Below are 26463 nucleotides of genomic sequence, written 5' to 3'. Positions count from 1 at the left end.
CCATTCCATACAGGCACCACATACTGTGTGAAAAAGCTACCCCTTCGGTCCCTTTTTTTAAATCTTTTTCTTCTTACCTTCAACCTATGCCGTCTCTATGTGGACTCCCCTACCCTGGGGAAAAGGCCTTGACTATCCATCCTGTCTATGCCCTTCATGATTTTATAAACCTCCTTTAAGGTCACCTCTCAGCCTCCGATACTTCAGGTAAAACATCCCCAGCCTATTCAGCCTTCCCCCTTGGCTCATACCCTCCAACTCTGGGCAACATCCTTGTAAATCCAGGAAGCAACTCTGGCGAGAGGAACTGAACCAATGTCTCTGGTCATCAGTACTAAGAGACGACGACGTCTTCTTTAATAACTGAGGACTTCCTTTTTTTTCCCCTTTCTCACACGCTCAAAGCCTTTAAGTTTTTTTTCAGTTCCCATTTACCCCTACTCTCTCCCAACCTTCCGACTCAATTCTTCCATTCCCTCATTCTCCCATTCACCTCTTCCAACCCTGGACCTACCTGCTTACCCCTTCGCTCTGTCAACCGTCCATCCCCTGACCCTCTCACTTGCCACATTGACCCCTCTTTGCTTGCTGCCTGTGTTACCACTCCCCATCCAAGCCCCCCGTTGTGAGCGATGGTTTGAGGGAGGATCAGTGAGTGGGGAGGTTCAGGATAGGGAAGTGGCAAGTGGGGCAAGAAAGGAACATGAGACATAGGAGCAGGAATCGGCTGAGATCATGGCTGATATTTTTGTGGACTCAGCCCCACAAACTCGCCTGCTCACCATAACCTTTTAAATTCCTTTACTGTTCAAAAATCTACCTTTGCCTTAAAGCTCAACAAGCAGTTCATGCCTGAACTGCTTCACTGGGCTGGGAATTCCACAGATTCACAACCCTTTGGGTGAAGAAGTTCCTCCTCAACTCAGCCCTAAATCTGATCCTCCTTATTTTGAGGCTGTTCCAAACCCCCCCCCCCCGCATTCTAGTTTCACTCACCTGTGGAAACTTCCTCCTAGCTTCTATCTTTTATAAAGTTATGAAGGGAATAGATATTTCTGTAAGTATCCTCTCATCCTTCTAAATTCCAATGAGTATAGTCAATGGATTAAATGTGATGCTTGAGCATGTTTGAGCCAGTTCAGTTCAAGGCAGTCAATACATTTTTAATATAAATGTGACCAAGCAGAACATCACCCACTTTTGTTTGATGTTTTCCTAAGAAAAGTGATCTTTGTTCCACCTCGTTACATTTAACACCACCTTTTGGACAGCTGTGTTTAACAGGTTGTAAAGTGCTTTGAGATATCCACTGGTCATGCCCACACAAGTCTCATAAACAAAAAATAGAAATTGCTGGAAAAGCTCAGCAGATCTGGCAGCATCTGTGGAGAGAAATCAGAGTTAATGTTTCGGGTCAAGTGACCCTCCCTCGGAACTGATGGTAGATAGGAAAATGTCGGTTTTGACTGGAGGGAGGTAGTAAGGAATTAACGACAGATGGGGATAGAGCCCAAAAAGAGAGAACAACAGTTGGACAGACAAAAAGAATGGATAACAATCTGATGAGGAAAAGCTAGGTGGGGACTTCAAACAAAAATTAAATAAAACTTTTTTTGTAAAGAGAATTAGCAGTGCTTTTAGTAAGCTCAAAACATATTAATTAGCATGTGTACCTAACAGAACAGGAGTGCAGACAATGGTTTATGAGCTCTGTTTTGAGTCAGGTAGCATCTAGTTAGAATGCTGCAGGCAATGTGAGGGTGGGGGCAGCTTTGACGGAACAGCTCGTCTGTTCCTTTCTTATCTTTTATGTCTGCTTATGTTGCCTCTGCTGGATACACGCTGCAAGTTGGAGATCTGGTTCCAGTTAATGAACAGAGGTCTTTACGATGCTGACCTGGTTCTAAAACCGCTTTCATTCAAGTCATTAACGGGTGGGTCAGACTTGTAATCCAGCCTCCAGCTCCAGTGCAGGATTTAAACATACTGGTTTACTTGGAGTATTGACATGAAAATCCATGTGGACCAAGCAGTCCTTTTTTTTGTGTGTGTGTGGTTTAATGCTTTGTTATTTTGAGTTCTTTACAGACGGGTCAAGGAGCAGGCAAAGTCATAGTCATAGAGCAATAGAGATGTACAGCATGCAAACAGACTCTTTGGTCTAACCCGTCCATGCCAACCAGATATCCCAACCCAATCTAGTCCCACCTGCCAGCACACGGTCCATATCCCTCCAAACCCTTCCACTTCATATACCCATCCAAATGCCTCTTAAATGTTGCAATTGTACCAGCCTCCACCACTTCCTCTGGCAGCTCATTCCATACACATACCACTCTCTGCATGAAAAAGTTGCCCCATAGGTCTCTTTTATATCTTTCCCCTCTCACCCTAAACCTACGCCCTCTAGTTCTGGACTCCTTGACCCCAGGGAAAAGATGTTGCCTATTTACCGGACTGTCTTCAGATTTGGACTTCAAAGTGACACTTTGTTATACTTGCATACAAAATTGTAATATCAGGCTCTGACTTCCATTATCTAGGCAATGAACTCTCTTCTTTGCACATTCATGTCTAAATACCCTCTGAGTTTTCTTTCGATATAGTGTTCTAATCCAGCCCACGCTGTGTTTGTTGTACTTGGTGATGTGCAGTGCCATGACGTCATCACAAGGTTACTCCAGGGTCTGGAAGTTGTTGCATAATACTTCAGATTCTCTTCTATAATTTTAATAAAAATATCTTTGGGCTGTGGATATTGCTGACAAATGCAACATTTGTTGCCCTTCCCTTTGTTATCCTTGATTAGACCACTTTACAAGGCAGTTAATAGTCAACGAGATGGTTGCTGGTATGGAGTCGCATGTAGGCCAGATCAGGTAAGGGTGGACTGTTTCCTTCCGTCAAGGGACATAAATGCACCAGATGAGATTTTTCAACAATTGACAATGTTTTCATGATCGCCATTACCAAGACTAGCTTTCAATTTTAAACTTCATTCACTAAAATTAAACCCCCTGCTACTGTTTTGGAATTTGAACTCCAGCTGAGTCTGAGACATTGTCCCAACATTATTATCCTGCTCAAGAGTACTTATTGATTGATATTAGAATTGCCAGTAGGTTACAGAACTGGAAAGTATGAAGAACACAGGAATAGGCCAGAAAACTCCTTGTGCTGGTTCCTTCATTGCTTTAGATTCCAGTCATCTGCTCCTCGATTTCATTGAAACGCCTTTGCCCCCAAGCTGATAATACCATTGCTTAATAAAAATGCATCCATCTCAACTTTGACATTTTCAATTGCTGCTCACTCCTCCTCACAACCCTTGGAGAGGGATAGCGTTGCAGATTCCTGGTCCCCTTTGTGTGAGAAAGTGACTCCTAACAGCAGTCTTGAATGGCCTGGCTCCCCAAGTTCTGCTACATTTTGTTCTTGTCCCCTCACTTTCAAAAACTATTCTTTCAGTCGTACAGCAAAAGTTGCAGTGTCCCCTGGTCTAGCATCAGTTTGGTATGTCGCTTGCCCTTCAGTTGCATCATTACACTGGTCTTTGCAGTGGATAGCACATTGGCTCAGTATAGTGAGCACTGCAGACTCACAGCACTAGGGACCTGGGTTTGAATCTACCCTCGGTTAACTGTCTCTCAGGAGCTTGAACCCCTGTACCTGCATGGGTTTCCTCTGGGTGCTCCAGTTTCCTCCTACGATCCAAAAATGTGCATGCTAAATTACCCGTAGTGTCCAGGGATGTGCAGGCTGGGTAGAATAGCCATAGGAATGACAGAGTTGCGGGGATAGAATAGAAGGAGGGTTGGGTATGCACTTCGAACAGTCTGTGTTGACTCGTTGGGCCGAATGGCCAGCTTCCACACTTCCACATTCTGTGAAAATGTTTGGATGCAAATATGATGATTTTATCAAACTTTAAGTGACCAACCAGAACCTGAGAGATTGTAACCGTTAGGAATCATGGGAACTAGGACAAGATTCTTTTCTCTCCAAAGAAAAGAATGATGAGGCACTGAAGAAATTGCAACCATTTTCTTTTTCATGTAGAGGGATAGTAGAGTTCCAGAGATGACCTGATGAAGGTTTTTAGAAGTTATGACTGTTTGATGGGCCAGACATCGAGATGTTTCTGCTTGTGGGAGAATCCAGAAGCATTGGTCATAAATAGAGGACAGTTACTCATAAATCCGACAAGCAGCACAGAAGAGGATTCTTTAGTTGGAAAGTGATAAGAATGTGAAACTCTTGGAATAGCTGAACTATATTACATAGGTGCACTGAAGGAGCAGTTTGAGTTGCAAAGTGAGGGAGAGTTAAATGGATTATGCAGTTGGGCTGATGTCCTTGGAGTTGAAAACACTGGGCGATGCCATGTTTTGGTCATTTGAAGTGAATGTCACCTCATTTCTTCCTTCAATGAAGAGCAGTGGGACCTCTCCCTAGTGTCCTGGCTGATGTTCAACCCTCAGCAAATTGTGCTTTTTAGCTTGTCGCTGTGTGCAGGAGCTTACTGGCAAATGATAGCTGACCATTTCAATTAAACACTTGAATAATCCAGCTTCCTGTATCCTAACATACATCCACCATGACTCTTTATCTACCACCATGACTCTGCTTATTGGTCTACAGTAGCTTTTGATGGAGAACCTCTCATTAAAACTCTGATCCAAAAGTAGGAAGTTGCTGGAGAGACTCAGCAGAATTAGCTGCATCTGAAGAGAGAGAAAGTATTTTTGGGTCCAGTAACCCTCCTTCACTACATCTATTTTGGAAATCTGATGTTTGTGTTCAATTTACCCCAGGAGATTGCTCTTTCTGATTCCAGCAACCATCTCCAACACTGTTCTAATTTCCACGGTTGGCCTCTTGTATATCCCTGATTTTCACCACTTCCCTTTTGCTTTCACCTGAGGAGTTGGGAGGTCATGTTACGGCTGCACAGGATATTGGTTAGGCCACTTTTGGAATATTGTGTTCCATTCTGGCCTTCCTGCTTTTGGAACGATGTCGTGAAACTTGAAAGGGTTCAGAAAAGATTTACAAGGATGTTGCCAGGGTTGGAGGGATTTAAGCTGTAGGGAGAGGCTGAATAGGCTAGAGCTGGTTTTTTTCCCTGGAGCTTCGGAGGCTTAGAAGTGACCTTCTAGAGGTTTATAAAATCATGGGGGGCATGGATAAGGGTAAATGGACAAGGTCTTTCCCTAGGGTAAGAGTCCAAAACTAAAGGGATAGATTTAGTGTGAGGGGAAGAAAAATTTAAAAGGGACCTAAGGGGCAACGTTTTCACGTAGTGGATGGTGTGTGTATGGAACGAGCTGCCAGAGGAAGTGGGGGAGGCTGGTACAATTACACCATTTAAAAGGCATCTGAATGGGTATATGAATAGGAAGAGTTTAGAGGGATATCGGCCAAATGCTGGCAAATGGGACTAGATTAGGTTAGGATATCTGGTCAGCATGGAAGAGTTGGACCGAAGGGTCTATTTCCGTGCTGTACACCTCTATAACTCCATGACTAGACCCTAAGTTCTGAATTCCCTCCTCTACCTACCGTCCACAAGTTTTATCATTTAAGATGCTCCTTTGACAAACTTTTAGTCATTTATCTGAATATTCCTATGTTCACTCATTTCGGATATGAAATACTTCAAGATGACGGCCTATTGATGCGTCTGTATAAACACCAGTTTCTGTTTGCTGTTGAAATTATGCTGCTCGAGTGAGAGTGTCAGTCACAGTATTATTGTTGTCTCTCTTTCACCCTCTATTCCACATAACTATGTTTTGCCACATTGAGGGTGTGGTATGGAAATCTACCAAGTCATTACTCAGAACCTGTTCCACCACAAACAGGATTCACGGTAGGTAATTAGAGACTGCTACAGATGTGATGAGAATGGGTGAGAGCTTCAGAGGACTGAGATTCTGGGCACCTAGGCGACGTGCATAGGTAGAACATGTTGTTGTGGCTACTGCACTTCCCCATTGTTCTGCACATAATGTCCTGATTAACCTAAACTTAGCATTGCTGTCATTGAGAACTGATTTCGGTCAACGATCTTCATCAGTCCCACCTGCTGTATAATTACAGTTTGAGGATGATGCTGGATTGCCCTCCATTTTGGTCTCTGACCTCCATTTTTAACAGTGGGAATCGGGGTGGGGGGGGGGTCTTTGAGATGTGGTGAGGACTAAGCAGTGAGCAGCTCTTCCACTGAGGCCCATACCACACCTAGGGCCCATTTTCCACGGGGTGTACCTGTTTTGTTTAAATAAAGCATCATTTGGCAAGGATTAGCAGTGAGAGGTTTAGCTATTGTTTTAGAACTTGGTAAAACAAATGGAAGAAACAAAGATGTCTTTTGCAAAACTTGACACATTTGAAAGCAGCTTAAACGAAAGGAGATTAAGTATTTTGGAAGTGTAATCACCGTTGCAATTTAAAGTGTTGGCGCCAGTATATTCTGGCAAAGAACTCCCTATAAACAGCAATATGGTAATGACCAAATGCACTGTTTTAGTGAAGGTAAATATAAGGCAAGGCTATGGACAGCTTCCCTATTCTTTGAATGTAAGCATTTTTTTAAAATGCCCATTTGAGGGCCAGGCAAGATGCGATTCAACATCATATCTTAAAGGCAAAGAACAAACTCCCATTTACATAATGTCTGTGAAGATTTCAGGGTGTCCAGTGTGCTTTGTATTTTCTGAAATTCAGATATCGTTGTCAAAGGAAACAGCAGCTAATTAATGTACAGGAAGATCCCACATATACTAATGACTTGATCAACTGTCTCTGGTGTAGTGCTCCCCTCTGTTAGACTGAAGGGTCACTCACAGTTAGGTGGTTAGTGAAAGGCCCATTGATAACTGATACAAGGGAAGATTTTCACACAAAGCAATAATGTTCAGCTGATCTCTTCAGGGGCTCTAACTTTGATCCTCCTGCCATTGTATCTGTTCTGTCAAACTAGGTCTTGTACTCCAAAACTGATGTACAAGAATATAATTTTTGTGTCAAAGGTGCAAGATAAAGACAGACTGCTAATGAGCTAACTAATGTTTGTAAATCTAACATTGCTTTCTCTAGATGATAATTGTAAATATCGGGCATGTGTGGTTTTCTTTGGTGTGGGGCCTGATGCCAGGTACACCTTCCTTGCCCTTCATTTTAAAAGTTTATGCCTTTATCACATAATCGTTTTCTCCCTTTTTATTTTGTGAAGGTCTTTGTGGTGAGACAAACCAATCTGCTCAGCTGTCTCGAGTGCATAGTATCTGAGGGCGGTGACTAGTTTCCTGGAGAGATGTAATTACATATACTCCCAGGATAATTCTGTCAGAAAATCCTTCATGACTTTAAAACACACAAGAAAACTCAGTGCATAATGAGGGTGCATTAGGTTTTTATACCAAACAAGTGTGTGTGTGTGTGTGTGTGTGTGTGTGTGTGTGTGTGTGTGTGTGTGTGTAGAGAAATCAATGTCTCAACAAAATTAAACCAAGGGATTTGATTCACTTTCAATATATCTGAATGTTAAAACAAAAGACCATAAGAGCCTGAATTAGGCCATTTAGCCCATCCAGTCTGCTTTACTATTCAGTCATGGATGATATGTTTCTCAACCCCATTTTCCTTTGCCCCAAAGCCCTTGATTCCCTTACTAATGAAGAACCTATCCATCTCTGTCCTAAATACTCCATTTGACAATGCTCTGCGACAATGAGTTCCACAGATTTCTCACCCTCTGGCTGAAAGATTGTGCCTTCATTCTAGAGGAAACATCCTCTCCATATACACTCTATCCAGACCTCTCAGTATCCTGTTTAGTTTCGATCAGATCTCACCCCTTCATCCTTCTAAATTCCAAGTACAGACCTAGAGTCCTCAATGGCTCTTCATATGACAAGCCTTTCATTCGGAGGGTTGCTCTCTTGTAAATCTCCTCTGGACCCTTTCCAGTGCCAGCACGTCCTCCCTTAAATGTGGGGCCCAAAACTGCTCACAGTATTCCAAATACAGTTTTACCAGAACCTTCTACAGCCTCAGCAGTCCAACTCTGCTCTTGCATTTTAGCCCTCTCGAAATGAAGACAAACATAGCATTTGCCTTCCTGACTGCCAACTGAATCTGCATATTATCCTTAAGAAGACACCTCAGTTTCTTCATGTTTTGGGTTTCCACAGCCTTTCTCTGGTTAGAAAATAGTCTACACCTTCGCTCTTTCTACCAAAGTGCACAGCCTCACATTTTCCAATATTGTTTCATTTGCCAATTCGTTGTCCCCTCTCCTCACCTTTCCAACCCCTTCTGGACCCTGCCCTCTTCCTCAATACTACTGGTCCCTCCACCTATCTTTGCATCATGCTCATGTTAGAATTTTAATCAAAGAAATCTATTTGCATTTCATTGAAAGCCATGAGTGAGAGCAATCTTTTCGATAAACAGATAACTGGAAATCAAATTTGCTTACCTTTACTATAAGATCATAATGTAAACTGGAGTTTGGACATAGATGGTTTCAGACTGTCAGAATAATTTGAACGTTGTGTCAGAAGATTCTGTAACATCTGAATAACTCAACCTGTAATAAATCTTAATTGTTAGTTTTAGGCTGTAATATGTGGCCTAGCAGATGAAGCAGGTGGGATTGACTAGTGTTCTGCTGTATCCCTGATGCCAAGATGGAATTTTTTTCACCTGAAGAGTACTGAATCTGTAGAACTCTTTCACCGCAGAGAAGCGTATCCAAGGCTGAGCCAGACAAATATTAATCTGTGAGGGAATCGAGGGTTAAGGCAAGAAAGTGGAGTTGAGGATTGGATAGCACAGTGGCTCAGTGGGTTAGCACTGCTGCCTCTCAGCACCAGGGAGTGGTGGAGCAGCCTGAATGGACTGAATGGCCTACTTCTGTACCTATTCTTATGGTCAATAAATTACAGTTTGAAAAGAAAGCATTGTGTAGCAAGTGCTGAAGGTCTGAAATGCAAACAGGGAGCAGTGGAGAGACTCGAGCCGTGAGTATGACAGCAGTTTGTTTGGACACTTGATGGTGGAGGCTGGAAATTCGGAGATGGCCAAATAGTCTGGTTTTTCGGGGGGGGACCCTGACACCACTATGTCTGTCGGCAGTAGAACATCGCATTGGGGCACGTGCCCCTTTGAGAGGTGAGATCATGTCTCCAAGAGCTGTGGGCCAATTGGAGCAGCAGCTGGGATCATTCCCAGTCTGAAGCAGCAACATGGAGGGTGGGGCTGGGTAAGTGGAGCCGGTCACGCTAGAGAGTCAGTGGTAGGGACTTTGTTGTAGGTCAGACTGAGGCAAGGAGCCTGGTTTGACCACTTGACCCCTCAGTTCTGTTCAGCCTGATCTGATTGTGGGCTAACCCCACTGTTTCTTGTCTACTCCCCTGTGACCCTTCACTCCCTTGTCTATCAAATATTGATTGAACTCCATTTTGAATAAACTTAATGACCCAGTTTCCCCAGTCAGGGGAAGAGAATTTCACAGACCAGCAGACTTCTGAGAGAAGACCACTCCTCCTTGAATAGCCATCTTAAAAGAGAAACCACCTCCTCTCCAGCCATGTCCCCTCAGTAAGTGGGAGCATCCTCCTGTCAAGTCTCCTCAGAATCTCCAATAGAATAGCCCCTCGTTTGTCTAAATCCCAATAGGTGAAGGCCCAATCTGTCCAACCATGCTGCCTTAGAAAAGCTGGATCTGTGTGGGAGTTGGTGTGTGAGAGCTAGGGCCCTTGGTTCCACAAGGTTAGTTCTGCCTCCCCCAACCCCCACTGCCACCGCACCAGTTCAGTAGTCCTCTCAGCAAAGGAAAAGGCCATTCTCAACCTTGCCCACCTCTTCTGATAATTGCCCAGTGCTGAGTAGGCATCAGACACCCCATCTATCCCATTCTAATGTTATAGCTTCACACCCCACAGCTCCCAGCTGGGAGACAGATTTATAATGTGAAAGATTAGGCCTGGGTTGGGTATGAGGAAATAATTGCCTTCCCATGCGTGTGCGGCAGATCCACATCAGCTGCTCTGTTTCGGTTGGGCAGCTACGGATGTACTGATGACAGGCCTCTGAGCTTCCTGTAGGAAATGGCAGAGGCAGTGAGATCCCAATAGTGACTTAGCGTGATCCATGGGAGATAAGGCTCCCTGCTGCCGATTGCTGTATTCTCTACAGGCAAAGTGCAGTCAGACATGAAACATTTTTGAGTCCTGTGTATCAGGTTTACTTTTGTGAGATTCCCTATGGGTTTCTAAGCCTGGGAGAGTAGTCTGCGTGTGGATGCTAAATACGAAGATATTTTTATATCATATTTAAATGGCCTTTAGATTATGACAGTTACACCAGCTGACTCGAGATAAGTACTGGGTTATGCTGCCAAGAAATCTTCTCCAAGAAGCCAACCGCTTTATTAACTACTTCTTGTTTCAGTTTATGTGTAGACACCAAATCTAATCAGTTGTTTGGTCATTGACCCAGACTTAAAATATCATTGTCCCTATCTTTCACTACTACTAGTGATTCATGTAGTCTGATGGAACCTCCCTGTGCCAATTCTCCATTTGAAGTGAAACAAAAATAGTAACTTGCTTTCCGATAGTGCATTTTTAATCTCCTGAATTGTCAAAAAAAGGAGTCAGATGTGCGGCATGGAAACAGACCCTTCAGTAACTACCCAACCGAAACAGAGCAGCTGATGTGGATCTGCTGCACACGCATGGGGAGGCAACTATTTCCTCATACCCAATCCATCTGTGCCGACCAGATATCCCAACCCAATCTAGTCCCGTCTGCCAGCACTCGGCCCATATCCCTCCAAACCCTTCCTATTCATATACCCATCCAAATGCCTCTTAAATGTTGCAATTGTACCAGCCTCCACCACTTCCTGTTCTGAAGAACATAATCGGAAAGATTTTGGTACTGAACCACTTCAGATGTTGTTGGAAGGTGATCAAAGCAGAATGAAAGAGGTAAGTCTTTTAAGGGAGAGTATTCGAGAAGCAGATATAAGAAAAGGATAGCATGAGATATCGTCCTTGGAGCTGGAGGTATGGCTGCCAGTGGTGGATGTGCTGAAGTACTGAGATTTTGTGCAGGGTTGGAGAAGGTTCTAGAGACGGTGAGAGGTGAGAGCACCTTGGTTGAAAATGTTAAGATTGGAACCATCACAGGATTATGTAGGCCATCGAGCAGGATGCAGGGTGAATTGAACATTGCTAAATCCAGCTTCAACTTTGCTAGTGCTCTACTGACTGACCTCCTTTTTCATATCCCCTGTCAACTTCAATGCATTAAAAGCTCTTCTGCATTCGTCTGACTTGCACAAAGAGCACTGGTGATGGTTTGTGTTGTAGCTGGGCATTTGGAAGCCTGTTCAAATGTAGTTGAGATTGACTGACTAACTTGGCTCCAACATTTTGGGGAAAAAAATCCTTACTCTGCGCTGCTATGGTGGAAGACCTCCACAGAAAGCTTGGGCTATTTCTGCCTCTGACTATTTAATCCTGATCGTAGTGTCGTAGGCCCATGTGGGTGCCGGCAGCTGCCCCTTTGGTCAGGACAAAGTGGGACGATTCGAAAGAGAAATTGTTGAGGGTGTGGACCCGTTAAGCCAAATGCTGGAAAGGTACTGGTAGGGTCGGCGGAAAAGGAAGTAACAGAGGGCTTGGAGGCCCTTGTCATGGCGGATGGATGTGTACAAGGACTGGATGTCCAAGGTGAAGATAAGGCATTGGGGGCTGGGTAAACAAAAGCCATGGACTCCTGAATTCACACAATGAGTTTAGGGGGCCGAGAGCTGGAACTGGCAGTGGAAGTACACAGCACGGCAGACAGGGAGGATGTGCTCACTCAGTAACAGTGACCACAGGATATTGGAAGAATGCGCTAGTAAGTTGCACAGGTTTTTTGTTGGGGAGGGGGTGCAGCTAGTCATGCGACATAGGAATGAGCCACAGTGCCAGGAACACAGCAACAATGGTCTCTGAGCAGCAGCAGCAGGACCACAAGGCTGATGGATTTCATTGGCATGGGGGGGGGGGGTGGGAGCAGTTGATAGCTCTGTGCTGCTAATGAGACTGGGGCTCAGATAAATCCCCGCAGAGCAATTAGCGGCTCTGGGAAGCTGGGAGTTGGTGTGGCGATTGTCTTGAGCAGTGCTGTCTGCTGGCAAAGCTGGGGGTATCCTTGTAATTCCACTGCGCTGTAGTCTCGAGGGTAGAGATTGAGCAGCCGGGGAGGGAGTAATTGTTGGAGCAAATTGACAATTCATGGAGTGGGGGGGGGGGGGGGTAACCAAGAAGACTTTGAGGCTGAGTTGGGGCTGTAGTTGAGGAAGATTGAAGGAGGCCATCCAAAATCACTCAAGGAAAGTAGAGTTTAAAAGTTTGTTTGCTGGATGGATTGCCAATAAGAGTTTTGGCATCTGTCTGAGATACATGGACCATTTAGTATGCAGTTTGTGGTGTATTGAACCTCAATTTACCTCCTGATTAGCTCATGTTAGTTCTGGATGATAAAGTATTAAATAGCAATGACTATTTCCTCTGCAGCCCCTTTTGTAATAATTTTCTTAAGTTTCTTCAAATCTTGCTTCCAGTTACTGGTCTATAAGCAGATTGTTATCATAGACTCATAAAGATGTGCAGCACAGAAACAGACTCTTCATTCCAACTCGTCCATGCCGACCAGATATCCCATTTGCCAGCACTTACCCCATATCCCTCCAAACCCTTCCTATTCATATACCCATCCAGATGCCTTTTATATGTTGCAATTGTACCAGCCTCCACCACTTCCTCTGGCAGCTCATTCCATACATGCATGACACTCTGCATGAAACAGTTTTCCCTTGGCTCCCTTTTAAATTTTAATCCTCCCACCCTAAACTTTTACCCTGTAGCTCTGGACTCCCTCACCCCAGGGAAAATACTTTGTCTATTTATCCTATCCATGCCCCTCATGATTTCATAAACCTCTAGAAGGTCACCCCTCAGCCTCTGATGCTGTGGGGAAAATAGCCCCAGCTTATTCATCCTCTCCCTATAGGTCAAATGCTCCAACATTGACAACATCTTTGTAAATCTTTTCTGAAGGCTTTCATGTTTCACAACATCATCCTTCCAGTAGGAGAGAAGACAAGAATTGCATGCAATATTCCAAAATTGGCCTAATCAATGACCTGTACAGCCACAACATGACCTCCCAACTCCTGTACTCAATACTCTGACCAATAAAGGAAAGCATACCAAACTCCGCCTTCACTATCCTATCTACCCGCGACCCCACTTTCAAGGAGCTATGAACCTGCACTCCAAGGTCTCTTTGTTCAGCAACACTCCCTAGGACCTTACCATTAAGTGTATGAGTCCTGCCCTGATTTGCCTTTCCAAAATGCAACACTTCACATTTATCTAAATTAAACTCCATCTGCCACTTCTCAGCCCATTGGCCCATCTGATCAAAAGCCTGTTGATCAAGGTAACCTCCTTCGTTGTCTACTACACCTCCAATTTTGGTGTCTTCTGCAAACTCACTAAGTATCCCTCCAATGTTCACATCCAAATCATTTATATAAATGACAAAAAGTAGTGGACCCAGCACCGATCCTTGTGACACACCACTGGTCACAGGCCTCCAGTCTGAAAAACAATCCTCCACCACCACCCTCTGTCTTCTGCCTTTGAGCCAGTTCTGTATCCAAATGGCTAGTTCTCCCTGTATGCCATGAGATCTAACTTTTGCTAACCAGTCTACAACTTGTCAAACATATTACTGAAGTCCATCTAGACCATATCCTTCCCTCTGCCCTCATCAGTTGTCTTCGTTATTTCTTCAAAATATTTAATCAAGCTCTTGAGACACAATTTCCCATGCACAAAACTGTGTTGACTATCCCTAATTAGTCGTTACTTTTCCAAATGCATGTAAATCCTGTCTGTCAGGATTTCCTCCTACAGCTTACCCACCACTGACGGCAGGCTCACTGGTCTATAGTTCCCCAGCTTGTCCTTACCTTCTTTCTTGAATAGTGGCACACGTTAGCCAACCTCCAGTCTTCTGGCACCTCACCTGTGATTATCGACGATCCAAATATCTCAGCAAGGGGCCCAGCAATCACTTCCCTAGCTTCCCACAGAGTTCTAGGGTACACCTGGAGATTTATCCACTTTTTTTGTGAGTTTCAAGACATCCAGCGCTACCTTCTTTTGTAATATGGACATTTTTCAAGATGTCACCATCTACTTTCCTACATTCTGCATCTTCCATGTCCTTCTGCACAGTAAACACTGATGTAAAATACTAGTTTAGTATCTTTTCCATCTCCTGTGGTCCCGCACAAAGGCTGCCTTGCTGATCTTTTGAGGGGCCCTATTCTCTCCCTAGTTACTTTTTTGACATTAATATATTAATAAAATCCCTTTGGATTCTCCTTAACCCTATTTGCCAAAGCTATCTCATGTCCCCTCTTTGCCCTCCTGCTTTCCCTCTGAAGTATACTCCTACTGCCTTTATACTCTTCTCAGGGTTCACTCGATCTCTGCTGATTATACCTGGCATATGCTTCCTTCTTTTTCTTAACCAAACCTCAATTTCTCTAGTCATTCAGCATTCCCTACACCTCACCAGCCTGGTCTTTCACCTTTAACAGGTATATACTGTCTGTGGACTCTCATTATCTCATTTCTGAAGGCTTCCCATCTTCCAGCCGCCCCATTACCTGCGAACATCTGCCCCCAATCAACTTTTGAAAGTTCTTGCCTAAAACCATTAAAATTGGCCTTCCTCCAATTTCTGTCGAGAGCTTCCCTATTTTGCTTCCTGCAATTGCTGACTTCCACCTGATTGGGTCTTGGTTTAATACCTCATTCAAAAGACAATCCCACTGACAATGAAACATTTCCTGAGTGCTGCATTGTCATATCAGACTAAATTTGAGTGTTCCAGCTGACCCACTGTCAATAATTCAGGGCTTTTTCTTTCATTCATTAAAGGGATGTGGAAATCACTCAAACTTACTGCCCATCCCTAGTTGCCTTTTGAGAAGGTGAGAGTGAACTGCATTTGCTGCAGGTAGATCCATTATGTTGCTAAAGAGGGCATTCCAGGATTTTGACCCAGCAGCACTGAAGGAATGGTGATATATTTCCAAGTCAGGATAATGAGTGTGCTGGAGGGAAACTGGTAGATGTTACCATATGTTTGCTGCCCTTGTCCTTCTAGAAAGTTGTGGGCTGGGAAGGTGCTATTGAGGAGTCTTGGTGATTTTCTGCAGTGCATCTTGTAGATGGTACAGACTGTTGCTACTGCATGTTGGCAGTGAAGCGAGTGTGTATTTTGGGTATGTTGCCAATTGAGTATACTGTTTTGTCCTGAATTGTATCAAGCACTTGTGTTGTTGGAGCTGTACTCCCTCAGACAAGTGGGGAATATTCCTGACTTGCTGGAGAAACTCAGCAGGTCTGGCTGCATCTGTGGCAGGAGAAATAGAATTAACATTGAGTCCAGTTTTGATTTTAATGAAGTAGTCTGTCTCGGAAACCCAAGCATGCAAATTTATGACAATAGGAACAAAGATAAAATCGAATAATTGAAACTATCTATTTATAAAACAAATTTAACCACAGTAGCACTATAATCCTATTAATCTCAAAACACTCCTTTGTAAATTGAAAAGAAACAAGCAGCTTTTGTATGCACGCAACACGCCTTGTACAGTTTTCAATACACTCAAGTATCGACCATCTCAATAGGTTTAAGGCTCTCGGGACTACAGTTATTAAACTGGAACTGCAATAGCTTCTTCCAGAGCTATCATGTACTTGGGTGTCACTGCACTGGGCCTAAATAACCATATCTGAGTTTTATATAGTCTGGAACAGCACTAGCTCTTAACTGTAAGGACCTAACTCACTATATCCTTTATAGGCTCCATTATTTATCAGACTGGGTTGCGAACAAACTAAACAAAAATCCATCGGTGCATTAAAACCCATTCATTCTACAGCCAGGCTTCAAAAACTCTTTCCTTAAAGAAATCAGATGGTTGCAGAAATATTTACAAGTTGATTATTAACTTCACACATGCACAGATAACTACCATTAAAAGTTATACATGTAAGTCTCCCACTTTACACTGTGGGGAGCAAGTAACTCAGTTTTTCAGAGTAGTTCAGGTCCCCTTGCCCTCCCGTGCTTCCTGCCTATTGTCAATGTCCCTTTAGAGGGAATTGAATAGAAAATTTGATATCTTCTGACAATCTTGGGCTTGCTGACTATGGTGTTGGGGAGAAGATAGGACATATTCTTGGTGTGGTTTCCCTAGTATAGAATCTTCTCAGAAGAACTGGCATTAATGCAAGATGAAGATCTCAACTCAGTTGGATTCTTGCCTTGTTTTTAAAGAAAGTTTTTTTAGAATTGAGAAGCTTGAATGCAATTGGTAGTTCTGAGGTTGAAAATTGGAGCAAGGAAGAGCAGATAAGTCAGAAAAACTGTGAGACTGTTCGGGATTGTAGATTTTCGAAGGAAAGCTAGGCTGAGAGAGTTGTGAGAAGTTCACTGTTTTGAAGTTGAGGAAGAAAGATATGGCATAGAAGGTAGAGTGAAAGGTCCTGATTATGACAGTGTAGACAGAGGGCAGCATATGATTTGGTTGGAACACAGTAAATGCAAGTTAACAGTAACACAGTTTTATAGACATTATTATGTGCCAAGTCCAAAAGGCTTAGAAATTATAAATGGGAGACGCATCCTACCAAGGGCAAAGACTAATTTCAGCTCCCTATTTTATAAGGAAGAAAAGCTTCAACCAGTTGACTAGTTTGACTCTTCATGCTTATTCTATCCATAGAAAAGATTCAATATAGCAGGGAGATAACTATTTCTACGTCATTAGTGGAAGTGTTCTGATTGATTCTGATTCTGATACTAATTGCTGTTGAACATTGTATTTGGAAGTTTTTAAAAAATATAGATGTAATTAGATCCAATCTGTCTAAAACCCATTCTGCTGTAGTTCACTGTGCTCTGCCTGTCCTAATGGTTTTTATTTACCTTCTCTTGCAGGTGACAAACTGCCACGGGCAGATGCAGGAAGAGACCGAATTGTGCAGCCGAATGAGCAAGTGGTGTTAAGTGGGTTGGCAAGTAGAGATGACTTTAGAATTGTCAGTTTTGATTGGAAACTCCTCGATGGAGATCCCTCTGTGAAGTTAGAGGTATCTATGCATTTACAGACATAATCTATTTGTTGATGTATTGTTATTAAATTACAATTTCTTGTATTTAAGCTAATAGGAAGGGGTCTTTTTTTCTTTGTCAAATGTCAATTCGGCCTTCTGAACAGGGAATATTATTATTATTTATCCACTGTTTGTTGTTTGACTCCACCCCTTAATGTTCCACATATTTCCATGTTTGACCTGTTGCCCATTACAATTTGGTTAAAAATGCATTCTACTTCCCTCATTACTTGGTTCACAAGGTCACATTGGCCCCAGCACAATTCAGGCCATAGAGTCATAGAGATGTACAGCACAGAAACAGACTCTTCTGTCCAACCCGTCCATGCTGACCAGATATCCCAACCTAAACTAGTCCCATTTGCTAACACTTGGCTCACATCCCTCCAAACCCTCCTTCTTCATATACCCATCCAGATGCCTTTTTAAATAATGCAACTGTACCAGAGTCCACCACTTCCTCTGGCAACTCATTCCATATACACACCACCCTCTGTGAAGTGTAGATCTGCTTGAAAGTACAGCCTCCTTTTCCAGAACATTGGGCTAATGACCCGCAAACTGGAACCCATTTCTCCAGCCGTTTGCGAGCCATGTATTAATCTCTCTAATGTATGCAAACTACACCAGAAATTAGAATCTTTTGTGATACTGTTTCTCAGTTCATTACTCTATATGCAGGACCTCTGTCTTAATTCGGCATTGTCGATATATTCATGCACCGTGATAACCATAGCTACTTTCGACTGCAAGTTTCTTTCCAGCCCTGAGTATACATCCTGAATGTTTGCATTGAACAGGAAATACAGCGGTGTAGCATCTCATCCTCCCTATATCCACCCCCTGTCCCCACAACCCTCCCTGTCTACACCTCTCATTCTCTCCCCGTCTTTCTGTCTCTGCCTCTCCCCGTCTTTCTGTCTCTGCCTCTCTGTCCCACAAACACATGCTCCCCCTGTCTGCCTCTGTGGTCCTGTCACACTCATGCTCACTGTCTCATGTGGAGACATAATGGAACTCCAGTAATTTGGAGACTGCGAGCTTGAGACCATTAGCTCTCAGGCCACAGTACAGAACATGTTCATTAAGGGAATAACACATGTCCACTGCCATGTCATATTGGACGCCTTGCTAACAAAAATTAAAAGAATTAATAGATTTTTCCTTTAGAGGTTTTGACAGACTAAAATTTTCAATAGCCCACTTTTTTTAAAAAAAAATAGTGTCCTCATATATTTCTGCTCCTGGTTTTTGTCATTGAACAAATTTTGCAGAGATTTCTAATTTTAATTTTGCATCATATTGAAAATGTGAAGTTTTTTTGTTAGCATTCACAGATGCATTGAAGAAAATCCAAATTTTTCTCCAGTATAACACTCCCGATCCCTGGTAACCTCCCAGTGAATCTATGCTACACCTGTCCCCACTGCCTTTGCATGTTCTGTAAAGGGAGTATATTCGGCATTGTTGATACATTCACGCACCACGATAACCAAATCTTTGCCTTTTGACCGCATGTCCCTCTCCAGCCCTGAGTATACATCCTGCATCTTGACAGGAAATACAGCAATGTAGCATCTCATCCTATCCTCTGTCCAGGACAATATCCAATATGACTGCAGCAATAATAACCAAACAAATGCAGGAAATATTCACCAGGCCAGGTATTTTCTGCAAAGAGAAACATTTAACAAATCCAGTTGATGTTCTTTTTTTTTATATTCAGTCAGAAATATGGATGTGATTTAGTTGGTTGGCATTTATTACCCATCCCTAGTTGTCCTTCAGAAGGTGGTGTTAAGTTGCCTTCGCAATGCACTGTAGGTAAACACCATAGTGCTGTTGGACAGGCAGTTCCAGCATATTAACCCATTAAGAAATTGGTAATACATTACCTTGTTGGAATGATTTTTAAAATTTCATTCATGAAACCTTGTAGAAGTTCACAAAATCATGAGGACTGTCGATAGAATGAATAGCCAAGGACTTCTCCCTAGGGTGGTGGAGCCCAGAACTAAGAGGGCATAGGTTTAAGGTGAGAGCGGATAGATTTAAAAGGGACCTAAGGGGCAACTTTTTCATGCAGAGGGTGAGAATGAACTGCCAAAGGAAGCGGTGGTGGCTGGTATGATTACATAAATTAAAAGTTATATGGACGGGTACATGAACAGTAAGGGTTTACAGGGATGTGGAACCAATGTGGCAAATGGGATTAAATTAATTTAGGGTATCTGGTCGGCATTAGTCTTAACGGATCTGTTACCGTGCTGTATAGCTCCTATGACTCTGCGTTGCCGCAGTTCACCAAAGCCTTAACAACACACACGTTTTCCAACACTTAGCCCAAAAAGCCTTGTATGATATGGTATTTCATTTGCTCATTTAAACAGTGTCTTGCGTGTCTTGAGGGTTCCCTCTTTAGCACTCTTTCAGGCAGTGAGTTCAATATACTGTCAACCCGCTTGCTGAGAAAATATTCCCTCAAGTCTCCTCTTTATCTTAAAACTGTGTGCCCCTTGAGTTTTGCCGTCTATCTTCCCTGTCTTTGCCCCTCGGAACTTTGTACACCTCCATCAGATTCCCCCTCGGCCTTCTCGGTGCTAAGAAGAATAACTCTTGCCCATCACATGTCTCTTCTTTAGCAATATCCTGGTGCGCCCTAGAGGTGACATGGTGGCTCAGTGGTTAGCAATGTTGCCTGACAGCACCAGGGACCCGGGTTCGATTCCAGCCTCGGGTGACTGCAGATTCCACGCAGCCATTCTCCTCCAGTTTCCTCCGGGGGCTCTGGCTTCCTCACACAAACCGGGTGTGTACAAGTTAGCTAGGTTGGCCAGGGGAAATGTGGGGCTATAGGGGCCGAATGGCCTGTTTCCACACTGTAGGGATTCTATGCTCTGGGTGTCAAACTTTGGAGTTTTCATGTAACCATTGGCAACCCCTAGTACCTTCCAAAATACTCCCATAAATCTATCTGTGTCAGCAAACGTTTGGTTGTCTGCCTAGCCATCTCTTTGGCTTGGTTTCAAATTTTCTTTCAAGGTTAGAGTGGTGCTGGAAAAGCACAGCAGGTCAGGCAGCATCCTCATTCCTGATGAAGGGCTTTTGCCCGAAACATTGATTTCCCTGCTCCTCGGATGCTGCCTGACCTGCTGTCCTTTTCCAGCACCACTCTGATCTCCAGCATCTGCAGTACCCACTTTCGTCTTCAAATTTTCTTTGGCTGCTATGAATAGCCTTTGGACATTATTGATCTGCTAAAGGTAATATGCAAATGTAAATTGTTGCAAATGGTTTTGTAAGTCCCTAGTAGTGAGCTACAGACTGCAATAAAATCAAGTATTGAGCCACACCCTAGTTTTACTTGGAAGTGTGCTGGGAAATGCCAGCGGTATCCAGTAACTGAGAAAATCAGTTACTGGGTCATTAGGTTATGGTGATTGTGGAGAAAAAAAAAGAGGCTGTTCTCATTTTATATTGAATAGAAATGTTGGGCATTGCACATTATAAAGATGTTGCATTATCTCCGTCCTTTTGATCAGCTCTGGTGATTTGTTTATTGTTCAGTTTGCCCTGCCCTGGTTGCCCTGGTAACATTTACATCAACAAGGGCTGATTAGTTTCTGGCAAGGCCTTATGTTTGAGTCTCATCAATGACATATTTGTTACCTCACCCCAATTCTACCCCCACTCACCTCAATCCCCCCTCGCCCCACTATCCTCTTGACGACGACTCTCTTTCCCACCTTTTTTTTTAAACCACCCACCCTGCCTTCTCTTCCAAACCCTCCTCTCTCTCGTTACGCTCTCCCCCTCCTCCCGAACCCCTCTGCTCCTCCCTCTAAATCTTCTTCTTCTGCTCGATCACTCACTCTCTCGATCCCTCCTCCCTGAACCCTTGCTCCCTGATCCTCTCGCGCTCTCAATCCCAACCTCTCCTCCTCTTTTCTCTCTCAATTTCCCTCCTCCTACCTCCTCCCCAATTTCCCCCTCCCCCCCCCCCCATCTGTAGTCCCCCTCGATCCCCTCCTCCTCTCCCTCTTCTCCTCCCACCCCCCCCCCCCCCCCCCACCCAAGTCTTTCTTAATTCCTTTCCCCCCCCCGCCTCCCCCTTTCCTGTCCCGGGTCAGACAGGAAACTGACTGCATCCTGATGTGAACAGGGCTTTCCTGTTTGAGGAGAGGGTAGGTAGCTCATGAGGTTTCTGAGAGCAGAGTTTGGTTTTGCTCTCGTTGTATGGTTTGATGCCTGTGTTTTGTTGGTGTAGGAGAAACTGAACCAGCCAGTCCAACCAGTGCTGGATTAAATAGTAGCTAGAAACGTGCTCCAACCTGAGCTGACTCCTGCCTACTCTCTCGGAGTGTCTGACTGAATCCCAACTATCCACTTGGATTCGGGGCCTTTGCTGCCAGGTCACGCCGATAGTGAGCTAACTCTGTACGTCGTGACAGGTGGGGAAAGTGGGTGCTGGCCTAACCATCAGTAAATGGTAGACATCATTCTGAGTCCACTGTATACACGCCAGCCTCAAATTTTATGGCAATAGTTTGAGGCCTGTTGTTACATCAAACTTTCAGGAGATAGGCAATTAAATTGAGTTCCTTGTGCACAGTTTGGAAGCTGACTTAAATTTAGTCAGTGCTGGCTGGGTTTTCCAGGGCTCAGTAATGCGGACAGTAAAATGGAGATGGAAGCTGAGTGCTTCTGAAGTTTATACTTCCTTAGGGTCCTCCTTGTGGAGTAGGAGACTGTCTTCTCTGGCACCTTCGGGAAACCTTGAGCCACCTCTGCGCTTACTAGGCAAGGCCAGTGTCCTCTCCTCTCTGCCCGACCTGACACACCTCCCAACTCCCCCTACTCCTTGGGGACTATCACCAAGGGTTTCCTCCTGTAGGTTCTGTTACCTGATGACTAAATGGGAGACATTACCATGGATCTTCTGACACTAGCCATCTTGGGTGTTTTCCCCCACACCTCTGTTATATTGGGGCCAGTGGGACTTGTATTATTGCTCAGCTCACACACCACACAGGAGCCTGTGTCTTTAAGACAGCTGCCTGACATTGTGTCACGTGATGTTCTGGTACCAAGGTAACCCTCCCTCACCTTTTAGCCACTAGCTGTGACCAGCATTCAGTTGTAGCTACTCGGTTATGGGGGTGTACTGTGTAATTGAGCACAGAAACCAGACAGCCTTGGAGTTTTTTTTGTGTGGTTTCAATAATCTTCAAGACATGTGACTCAATAGAACTTGGCTGTCTGAGGTATTTATTGCTTGACTCAACATACAGCAAACCACAAACGACATCAATTATATCTTGAATGCAAACTTTAGGGAGACCGATTTCGTGTCCAACCTAAAACTAGATAAACACTCGCACTTAATGACCAGGGCCCCAAATGGTAGTTCTTTTCAATGGGCGGCACGGTGGCACAGTGGTTAGCACTGCTGTCTCACAGCGCCTGAGACCCGGGTTCAATTCCCGACTCAGGCGACTGACTGTGTGGAGTTTGCACGTTCTCCCCGTGTCTGCGTGGGTTTCCTCCGGGTGCTCCGGTTTCCTCCCACCATCTAAAGATGCGTGGGTCAGGTGAATTGGCCATGCTAAATTGCCCATAGTGTTAGGTAAGGGGTAAATGTAGGGGTATGGGTGGGTTGCGCTTCGGCGGGTCGGTGTGGACTTGTTGGGCCGAAGGGCCTGTTTCCACACTGTAAGTAATCTAATCTAACTTTCCAATCTTGGCTTTTTAAAGGGCCTTTTATCTTCCCAGGAATTGCTTTGTAGATGTTTTAAGTGAGTAGCCGATTAAACATTGTGTCGTCGATGAGCTGTCACTACAGTTGACGGTTTCTGACATTGCCCATCTAGGATGGCCATGGGTCAGTGTGGACCAATCTCTGGCTTGTTTTGAAGGATTGTGGGTTTGGAGCCTTGACCCTGCTATATTGACCGATGGCCAGTGAGAGTACGGACTGAGAGCTCCTATTTTAAAAAAAAAACTTGGATTTCAAGTAATGCCGGCAAGGCCAGCGTTCCTTGCCCATCCCTACCTGCCCTTGAACTGTGTGCCCACAGAGGGCAGTTGTGTTACAATCAGTCCAACCTGATGCTTTGGCCTGGAACCAAATGTAGGCCGAATTGGGTGAGAATAGCAGATTTTTCAATCCTGAAGGACATGTGAATGAGGGAGAGAGGTTTTAACCCGAACCCTATCACTATTATTGAGAATGGCTTTATATTCGTTATAGGGTTCGAGAGTTATATAAGCACAAAAACAGACCAGATATCCTAAATTAATCTACTCCTGTTTTCCAGTATTTGGCCCACATCCCTCTAAACCCTTCTTATTCACGTGCCCATCCAGATGCCTTTTAAATGTTGTAGTTGTACCAGCCCCCTCCACTTACTCTGGCAGCTCATTCCACAGACGCACCAACCTCTGGGTGAAAAAGTTGCTCCTTACAGGTCCCTCTTAAATCTTTTCCCTCTCACCTTGAAAGGTCTTTGCAACTTTCTTTCTCAAAAGTTAATGGAAGCAGAATCTGTGGATATTTTTAAAGCAGTGGAAGATAGATTCTTGCTAAGAAAGGGGGTGAAAGGTTATGGGGGGAGTGGTGGGGGTGATGGTGGGGACAGAATGTGGAGTAATTGGATGTTTTGTTGAATGGGGAGAAGCCAGGAGTGGGGAGGGGACGAAAGTGTCGCCTACTCTTATTCTTATGTCCATATGTAAATGTGGAAAGGTGTGGTGCTGGAAAAGCACAACAGGTCGGGCAGCATCTGAGGAGCGGGAGAATTGACAATTCGGGCATAAGCCCTTCATCAGGAATGTGTGTCTATGCCCAAACCGTCGATTCCCTTGCTCCTCGGGGGATGCTGCCCGACTGGCTGTACTTTTCCAACGCCACACTTTTCGACTCTAATCTCCAGCATCACTTTCCAGTTCATATGTAAGGTCTTAAATGAATGCATGTTTTTATATATATATGTACCGTAACGTAAATGGTTGTAAACAGCTGGCCATCGAGACTGCATCATGGGGGGGGGAGTATTGACCATTTGAGATTAAGCCACAGTGGTAACTGTTGATTAGCAGCAGCAGCTACATTTGGCTCACTTTGCAAAAAACGGCCATCGCTGGCGTTGCGGCCGAAAGGCAAGTTCTTGGACTCAAAAAGGTTGCATCAATGTTTATTCTCTGCCTCTCCTCAGAAAACTCAACATCAGGATGAGCAGCTGGTGTCTAACCTGAAGGTAGGACAGTATGTCTTTCAGCTGACTGTCAAAGACACGGCAGGCCAGATGACCACCGACACCATGTCCGTCACTGTCCTCTCTCCCGAACAATCCGAGGGTGAGTGCACACTCGTCGCAATGGGATTCATTCACCCCTGCTCACTGACGCTGCTCGGAATGGAAAAAGCAAAGAATTTTCGTGAACCGCGTGCAGAGCTGTGTCGAGATCACGCTAGGATTACAGAGCAAAGATTGGAACTCTTGATTATGAAAAGCTCCCATCAATATGCAAATTGTGAACAATACCAAAAGAGAGGGTAGATGAATCCGGAAAGGATGAACAGGCGAGGGTTGTTTTCTCGAAGAAGTTGAGAGGCAACGTGATCGAGATGTTTAAAATATGTGTTCAAGGATGTGTAGTTTAGGTGTACTAGTCAGGGGTAAATGTACAGTAATAGGGTAGAGGGATGGGTCTGCATGCATTACACTTTGGGGGTATTTGAGGACTTGTTGGGCCGAAGTGGCCTGTTTCCACATTGTAGAGATTCTATGATACTAAAGGCAGAGTGACGCTATTTCCATTTGCAGAGGCAAACCTGGACTCATAAATATACTAATACGGCATTCACTAAAGGCTGCATTGTGGATTACCCAGACCTTAGAACTAAAACAAACAAAGCGTTGAGTTTTATTTTTCTATCAATTGAATTGAAAAGAAGGAAAATTAGGCTAAACCTGTATCTAAAATTGGTTAGACTGCATGTAAGAGCACTCTGCAGACCTGCTCACCGTGGTGGCACGGTGGCTCAGTGGTTAGTACTGCTGCCTCACAGCAGCAGGGAATCTGGTTCGGTACCAGCCTCGGGCAACTGTGTGTGGAGTTTGCACATTCTCTGTGTCTGCGTGGATTTCCCTCCACAGTCCAAAGATGTGCAGGTTAAGTGAATTGGCCATGCTAAGTTGCCCATCAGGGATGTGTAGGTTATGTGCATTAGTTAGGGGTAAATATAGGATAAGTGGGTCTGGGTGGGTTACTCTTCAGAGGGTTGATGTGGCCTTGTTGGGATGCAGGGTCCAAAATGTAGGGATTCGATGCGAACTTCTACGAGATGTTATAGAAAGGACATAGAGCCACTGGAGAGGATACAGAGATAACTTACATGAGAAATGTTTGAGTATAAATATCAGGAAAGAGTTGACAGGCTGGCTCTCTGCTTTTGAAAACTGAAGCTTTTTGAGCTGGGTTTTGGTGGCGTGGGTGCAGGGAGAGTGGGTTTCCTTGTGGGCAAGAGCAAAACTGGAAGCTGTCAGTGTAGGGCAGTCACTGACTGGGGACTGGTGCAAACCGTTTCACCCAGAGAGTAGTGAGAATAGGGAACTCCTTACCACAGGGAGTACTTATTGGGAATAACAGCAATGCTTTTAGGGGAAATGAGATAAGGACGAGAGGGAGAAGGGAATAGATTGTTAGAATGTTAGATTAGGATAAGAAATGGGAGCCCTGACTGGAGCATGAATACTGGGATAGACTGTTTGGCCTGTTTCTATCATGTTCTACATCATCCTAAAATAGTCAATACATCCAATAATGAATTCATGCAAAGCATATTTGGTCCAAGAGGTGTGAATGTGGAGCACACTGCCCCACAAGGGTTATTTGAAGAGCTACAGAAACACAAGGGGGAAAGGTCCAGATGATACGTGAATGGGGCTATATGAAGGAGGACATTGCTTTATTTACAGTACAGAGGGGGGTCATAGTCATACAGCATGGAAACAGACCCTTTGGTCCAACCGGTCCATGCCAAATGTAATCCCAAACTAAACTAGTCCCACCTCCCTGCTCCCAGTCCATATCCCTCCAAACCTTTCCTATGCATGTGTCCATCCAAATGCCTATTAAATGCTGTAATTCTACCCACACTGGTCACTTCCTCAGGAAGTCCATT

General features: G+C 44.2%; 1 protein-coding gene across 1 annotated transcript in view; it reads left to right on the top strand.

Annotated features, from left to right (window-relative positions):
* Window positions 1-26463, top strand: part of LOC132818114 (kunitz-type protease inhibitor 1-like) — a 56837-nt gene that overhangs the window by 16231 nt on the left and 14143 nt on the right. Inside the window, exons 2-3 of the mRNA XM_060828811.1 lie at window positions 17101-17252; window positions 24491-24632. Of these exons, the coding sequence (XP_060684794.1) occupies window positions 17101-17252; window positions 24491-24632 (294 nt within the window). The remainder of the gene's footprint in view (window positions 1-17100; window positions 17253-24490; window positions 24633-26463) is intronic.

The sequence above is a fragment of the Hemiscyllium ocellatum genome, chromosome 8 (genome assembly GCF_020745735.1).
Source record: "Hemiscyllium ocellatum isolate sHemOce1 chromosome 8, sHemOce1.pat.X.cur, whole genome shotgun sequence".
NCBI classification, from domain to species: Eukaryota; Metazoa; Chordata; class Chondrichthyes; order Orectolobiformes; family Hemiscylliidae; genus Hemiscyllium; species Hemiscyllium ocellatum.
Note: the sequence above shows the minus strand (reverse complement) of the source record. Positions and strands in the feature narration are given on the sequence as shown.